Raw genomic sequence first — 7,940 nt, forward strand, 5'->3', positions numbered from 1 at the left:
AAAGAAAAGAAAGAAAAAAGTAAATTGCCTTGATCTGAAAAATAGAAAAAGGCCAAGAAATATGAACTATTTGAGTAAAATGACACTCACCTGTATATAGGCATGTCTGTAGAAATTTTAAAACACTAAGGCTAAAAAGAAAATGCCTAAGTTTTTCAGATAGAAAAAATGGGTTACCTCCAAAGAACAATTACAAGATAGACAACAGACCTCCTCCAGCAACACTGAAAACTAAGAGACAACAGAGTAATTTCATTAAAATACTGAGGGAGAATGATTGGAGACCAGGCATGTAAGTGTGAGGACAAAATTGAGAAGATTACAGATAGGTAATGACTCAGAAACTTTGTGATTCACTCACATTCTAATAATTACTTACGTGTATGTTCAAATAGACCAAAGAAATCCAAGAAAGATATCCAAAAACATGTGGTGCTAATCCAGAGAGTACTGAAATAAAATCCCAGTTTGACAGCTATGAGGCAAATGAGTAAAAAAGGTCTGAAGGCTTCATGAAGAATATCTTTAAGAAAAAAGCAATTTCAATGCAAAATATAAAGCAATCATCATCTTCGCCTTTTTTGTTAACAAGGAGAAGAAAAGCCAGATAAAAATTGGGAAAAAAATTGAAAACTACATAAAACAATTTCCTCAGGCATAAGGCAAACTAAAATGTGTCATAATTTTGAGTAGTAGAGCAAAAAAGAGAGTATTAATTTTATTTTGATGATTAGACTATTTTTCTTTGAGTGGTGGAAGTTTAATGAAATAGAACAATATCCATTTTTTTATGGGTTCAATCACGCTAATAGCTTTACAGTAAGTGATTGTTTTAGTTATTGCTGTATAACAAATCACCTCAGAACTTAATGCCTTAGAACAACAACAATCATTTGTTATCTCTCATGGTTTCCATGGGCAAGGAATTTGGGAGCTGCTCACGTGGGTCCTTCTGGCTCAAAGTATCTTAGGAGGTTGTAGTTAAATGGTGGCTGGTCCTGGAGTCATCTTGAAGCCTGGGAAGAATAGAGAGCTGGACAGATGAGAGCTGGAATGGGTGGGAATTCTTCAGGATTTCTCTCTACGTCCATGTGGTCTGCTAACATGGTCTTTCCAGCTCCGTCTTTCCAGCTTGGTGGCTTCAGAGTAGGCAGGCTTCTCTCCTGATGGGTCTGGGCTCAGAAAACATGTCCCAGTAAAGAGTCTGCTATAAGGTAGTAAGCTGCCTGTTACGAGCAAGGTGAAGGAGTCACAGATCATCACTCCACCAGATTCTACTAGGTTCACTGAAGTTCAAGGAAAGTGAAGATAGATGCAACCCTTGATGGGAGAGAGGCAAGGACTTCCAAGAACATATGACACTGGAAATCTTGTAGTCACTTTGGGGAAACACAATCTACAAACTGTCATAGTGATAGTTACGTGATTGTATACTCTTTATTCATCTTCAATTTTTAAAATCACAGCCATAATATAGAACAAAATGTAAATGTCATAAACCTTGAGAAATAAAATTGTATTGCTGATGTAAGTGTATAGGAAAGTAGGAGAGAAGTAGGGATAATCCTTTGTGCCCTCTTATCCTTTCCCCCCTGCTCTTTCTTTCTTTAGCAAGTTTTGCTGAATGCCTACTATGTGCCAAGGACTTTTCTGGGTGACTTATTTTACATAGTGAGGAATCAACAGATTCTATATTTGATCATAAAAGTTTAAGTATATTACTTAAAATCTTAAGACAAAAACTAGAAGAATTATAACTAACACAAATAGTGAAGTAGAGGAAGAGAATTTTGGAGATAGAATAGGTGAGCTTAAATTTTCATTTTTCATAAGGGGGAGTTGAAAATGCTGTCTTTAAAAGTGAGGAATTGAAAGAGGACGTTGATGAGTGATTTTAAAAAGTTTCTCATACATATAAACAGTGAGATTTGAACAGACACTTCACAGATAGCCAGATGTTCAAGAAATATATGAAAAGGTGCTCAACCCCCTTAGTCTCCATAGAAATGCAAATTAAGTACAAAATGCAACATTTCTGCTCACAGAATGGCTAAAATTCTAAAGACTGGGGGGCCTTCTGGGTAAAAGATGGACATCCACGATCTCTTTCGCCGGCTCGGAACCGGGGCTAAATTTGACGTGAGACGCTTCTCGGCAGATGCAGCCAGATTCCAGATAGGAAAAAGGAAGTATGACTTTGATTCTTCAGAGGTGCTGCAGGGATTGGACTTTTTTGGAAACAAGAAGTCTTTCTCAGGTGAGTGTGGAGCATCACAAACATGTCAGGAGCTCCAAAATGAAGAGAAAAAAGAAGAGAGCCTAACTGAAAGGAAAAGGGAGCAAAACAGGAAAAAGAGGAAGAAGATAACTTCAGAAATTATTTCTGAAGAAGAAGGTACTACCATACAGTGGATGTCATCTGTGGATGCAAAGATTGAAGATAAAAAAGTGAAAGGAGAAAATAAACTAACTTCAGAAAAATTGGAGCATCTCAGAAAGGAAAAGATAAACTTCTTCCGGAATAAGCACAAAATTCACATCCAAGGAACTGATCTTCCTGACCCAATTACTACATTTCAGCAACTTGATCAGGAATATAAAATTAATTCTCGGCTGCTTCAAAATATTCTAGATTCAGGCTTCCAAATGCCTACACCAATCCAAATGCAAGCTATTCCAGTTATGCTGCATGGTCGGGAACTTCTGGCTTCTGCTCCTACTGGATCTGGAAAAACTTTGGCTTTTAGTATTCCTATTTTAATGCAGCTAAAACAACCTGCAAATAAAGGTTTCAGAGCCCTGATTATATCACCAACACGAGAACTTGCCAGCCAGATTCACCGAGAGTTAATAAAAATCTCTGAGGGAACAGGATTCAGGATACACATGATCCACAAAGCGGCAGTTGCAGCCAAGAAATTTGGACCTAAATCATCTAAAAAGTTTGATATTCTTGTGACTACTCCTAATCGACTGATTTATTTATTAAAGCAAGATCCACCAGGAATAGACCTAACAAGTGTTGAATGGCTGGTAGTAGATGAGTCAGACAAACTATTTGAAGATGGCAAAACTGGGTTCAGAGACCAGCTGGCTTCCATTTTTCTGGCCTGCAATCTCACAAGGTCAGAAGAGCTATGTTCAGTGCAACTTTTGCCTATGATGTTGAACAGTGGTGCAAACTTAACCTGGACAACGTCATTACTGTATCCATTGGAGCAAGGAATTCTGCAGTAGAAACTGTAGAACAAGAGCTTCTCTTTGTTGGGTCTGAGACTGGAAAACTTTTGGCCATGAGAGAACTTGTTAAAAAGGGTTTCAATCCACCTGTTCTTGTTTTTGTTCAGTCCATTGAAAGAGCCAAAGAACTTTTTCATGAGCTCATATATGAAGGTATTAATGTGGATGTTATTCATGCAGAGAAAACACAGCAACAGAGAGAGAACACAATCCACAGCTTCAGAGCAGGAAAAATCTGGGTTCTTATTTGTACAGCTTTGCTAGCAAGAGGGATTGATTTTAAAGGTGTGAACTTGGTGATCAACTATGACTTTCCAACCAGCTCAGTGGAATATATCCACAGGATAGGTCGACCTGGAAGAGCAGGGCATAGGGAAAAGCTATTACATTTTTCACTGAAGATGATAAACCATTATTAAGAAGTGTCGCCAATGTTATACAACAGGCTGGGTGTCCTGTACCAGAATACATAAAAGGCTTCCAAAAACTATTAAGCAAAGAAAAGAAAAAGATGATTAAGAAGCCATTGGAAAGGGAGAGCATTAGTTCAACTCCAAAATATTTCTTGGAAAAAGCTAAGGATAAACGGAAAAAGGTCAGTAGTCAGAATAACAAGAAAGTAGCTCTTGAAGATAGAAATTAAAAACAGACTTTTTAAAATATTACCCCAGAAATATAATTTTATGATCCCAGCGTGAAAGTTACTGTCATGGATTATTTCAAGTCTTACAGTCCACTTACACCAAACATTCTTGAATCAACTACAAGCACGTGGGACTGGTGAAGAATGATTCTAAACAATCAGTGCATCATGTCAAATTTCAATTTATAGGTGACTTTTAAATTATTATACAATGGAAGTAACGTTCATTGACATTTCTGTGATTTGGATCCAGAGAGATACTTCTTATAGAAGAACAAAAGCTTATGCTAAAAATAACAACACCCAAATGTGGTGAACTCTTAAGGATTTTTCCCTTCAAGTATGAAGGAAGACGTGCTGTATGCTGTGGAGTGGCATCTGGAACAGAATTTCGAAATAAAGCCTTGGCATGTACTCTCAAAAAAAAAAAAATTCTAAAGACTGACAACACCAAGGCCAAAAACGTAGGCTGAACGCACAGCAAGGGAAACACTCACACTGTGCTGGAGAGCAGGGTAGATACAGTGGAGAACTATTTCCATAGTCACTTTAGAAAGTCGTTAGGGTCTACCGAAGGTGAACACAGGCTTCCCTTTTAACCTAGCAATTCCGCTCTCAGATATCTAGCTAAGATAAAGTCATCACACGTAAACCAAAGATATGTTTAAAAATGTTCACAGTAACATTATTAATAGGAGACTTGAATTAGGGTTCTCCAGAGAAAGAGAACCAACAGGATGCTTATTTATATATGTAAATATATATTTATAGATATGATATATAAATAAAAAAATATATATAATATATACTAAATATAATTTATATAAGTATAAATATATACAAATATTTAAATATTATATAAATATAATATATAAATATATACATACACACACACACACACACACACAGGCTTATGCAGTTATGGAGGCTGACAAGTCCCACATCTGTAGTTAGCAAGCTGAAGACCTAGCAGAGCCAATGGTGCAAGTTTTAGTCCAAGTGTAAAGGCCTGAAACCCAGAGAGCCAATGATGTAGTTCTAGCCAAAAAGTTGGCAGGTTCAAGACTCAGAAAGAGCCTGTGCTTCAGTTCAAGTCCAAATGCAGAAAAAGGCCATTTTCTCAGTTTGGAGGCAGTCAGGTGGGAGAAATTCTTTTTTACCCAGAGAAGGGTCAGCCTTTTGTCCATTCAGTCCTTCAACTGATTTTATGAGGCCAACCTACCTTAGGGAGGGAAATTTGCTTTATTTATTCTACTGATGCAAATGTTAGTCTTATCCAGAAACATCCTCACAGAAACACCTAGAATAATGCTTAACCAAATATCTGGGCAATCCATGGTCCAGTCAAGTTAACATAAAATTAACCAACACAAGCCCCAAACTGGAAACAACCAAAATACCTACCAATAGCAGAATAGACAGCTTACTTGTGGTATAGTCACATAATGAAATTAAAACAATGATAACAGATGTAATTTCCTGCACTCAATGATGCTGATGCATTTCTCAAACATTGTTGAGACTAGACACAAAGAGTTCATAAAGTATGATTCAATTTATATAAAGTACAAAACAGAAAAAATGAATCTGGCGTTTTAAAATTCAGGACAGTGGTTGTGCTTGGAGAGGAAAGCGGGAGTAGTACTAAGGGGTATAAGTGAACTTTTAGGGTGCTGATAATATTCCTTACCTTGACCTTCGGAGTTGTGCTCTGGGGCATTCAATTTTTTATAACTCACCAACTTATACACTTACAATTCGTGCGTTTTTCTATGTGGGTCATACTTTAATTACAAACAGTTTTTAAACATTTTAATAAAAGAGAGTGATTCAGGGACTGTTTAAATCATTTTAAAAATGTGAGCAAATATTATTTCTCTAGTTCCAGCAAAACAGAAAAGCAAAGCCCTATCAAGTCGAGATCATGGCAATACTGCAATATGCAACTCAAAATAAGCAAAACTGTTCTTTAGTTGAATTTGCCTTTAATAAAATAGTTACTTAAAAGTTTTATAATGATAAACAGTCAGAAGTCACACAGAATTTTCAAGTGAATAAAGAGTCATTTGTCAAAGTATTATTGTTTTGCATAAACTCATTAGCAAGTGATAGTGAAAAGATTACAACTATCTGGGAATTTGCTGAGACATTTCTTATAAAATAGAATGTCATATATACAAATTTTAGTAAAATATGTTCTTTGGTTGTCGTTTTATCTATAGCAAATGTTCTTTTTCCAAATTAAACCAAATTAGAAGCTATAAAAAAAAACCCACTTTGGGATAATAACATTTAACAGAATTAACTTTAGTCAGCAGATGTAGGAAACAATGGAAATGCTGGAAAATGCACTAACCCGTTGTGCAGATTGCCATGAAAACCACCTTCATTTTTAGAATAAAAGATGTACTTATTTGGATCCAACATCATCATTTTTAATTGTTATTATAATCTTGTCCTGAACTTTAAAGTTTTAATAATCTTTCATGTTGGAAAGTGTATTATTTTAAAACATTTTTTTTTAAAGACTGTAAAGAAAAAAATGAAGGAAACAAATCTGGGAATACATGTGATTCATTTTAAGACTCATTTGACATCATGAGAGAAAGGCACTACACATTAATTTTTGTCTTTGTTATTTAATGCAAATAATATTTTCTATTTTACATTTATTTATTTTTTGATTAAGTCATTTGTACATAGATCATGAATACATTTATGCCATTATGGGATTCAATGTGTTGATTATTTATACAAATTGGAGTGCTTACATCCTACTAATTCACATAGCCTTCACCTCATTTACCCAATTACAGTGTTAAGACATGTGTTCTACATCTGATAGAGCCAACTTGTGCTTCCAATGTGCTCCATAGGTGTGGTCCCCCTACTAACCCTCCCTCTATCGACCCACCCACCTCCCTTCCCTTCCTCCGCCCCTTTCCTCCTTCATCCTAGGCTATAGTTGTGATTCATGGTAGTACTGAGTACATTGGATATCTTTTTTTCCATTCCTAAGATACTTTACTAGGAAGAATATTTTCCAGCTCTATTCATGTATGCAAATAATATTTTATGGCAACATTAATAGTCAGTACAAGATCTTCTTGTGCATATAACAGGAAAATTTTTATGAATATAAAGGAATAAAGTATTAGCATTTTCTTTCCAAAACAAAAATGATCTTTATTCCTCTTTTAGCATGTTAAAGGAGCAATATATTGATTGATTGATGTGGAGTAGTAACACTACAATTTTCTATAAATGCTCTTTGAACAACAAACAGTAAACAAAACCAAAGTTCTTTGCCTTTTAACAGCTTAGTCTCTGATGGAATAATAGACTTTAAAATGGTGTCAGGGGACCCACAGGTTAAATCAACATTTGCTCAATGGGGCAATCCTGGAACTGCTAGTGAAGTAATGGAGTCCTTGACCAGCTGCAAAGTCAACAGGTCAAAGCAATTGAGCAGTAATGATGGAGGATAAGCCTGTGCAGGTCTGTTCTTTGGCTCCCAGGGTTCAGGTTAAACAAATAAAAGACCTATGCTCTGAACCTCTTTATTCTTGCATCATGCTGGAAAAAGAGTGAAGCTACTCTGGATTCAGCCTTGTACCATAACAGGGTGAAAAGTGAGTCTTTCAAATATTTTCCAGAGGCAACAATTATGCAAAAGTATCTGAGAAGTGCAAGTCATAATCAAATTAGTCCAAAGTGGAGCAGCTTCTAGGTTCCATTTCATTTCCTTCTCAAAGTTCTGAGGCCACACCTTGCCATCCCCCTATCTGCTGAGGGCAGAGCAGTGGACGGGACCTCTGGCTTTGCCTCTTGGGTGCCTCGGTCTTCCCATTACTCTCAGCATGTCAAGAACCATAAGAAGGATGAGTCTTCTTTTTTTTCTCCCTCTCCATGTCTCCTCCTTATGATTCTTTAGTCACATGGAGGTAGGGGAGGAACACACAGAGCTGATACGCAGCCAGCAAGCCCCCTGGCCAGTTGTTTTCCTCTCACCAGTGGTCTGCTTGGCCAGTGTCCCTGCTTATTACATATTTGTAAA

The 7,940-nt window shown here is 36.5% G+C and overlaps 1 protein-coding gene across 1 annotated transcript; it reads left to right on the plus strand.

The window, feature by feature from the left end:
* Positions 1-2,070: 2,070 nt before the first annotated feature.
* Positions 2,071-4,294, plus strand: LOC128594631 (probable ATP-dependent RNA helicase DDX52). Its single transcript, XM_053603573.1, is given in 3 exon segments — positions 2,071-3,112; positions 3,115-3,609; positions 3,612-4,294. Coding segments are annotated over 3 exon segments (1,791 nt in total). The 5' UTR covers positions 2,071-2,088; the 3' UTR covers positions 3,884-4,294.
* Positions 4,295-7,940: the final 3,646 nt, after the last annotated feature.

The sequence above is a fragment of the Nycticebus coucang genome, chromosome 9 (genome assembly GCF_027406575.1).
Source record: "Nycticebus coucang isolate mNycCou1 chromosome 9, mNycCou1.pri, whole genome shotgun sequence".
NCBI lineage: Eukaryota > Metazoa > Chordata > Mammalia > Primates > Lorisidae > Nycticebus > Nycticebus coucang.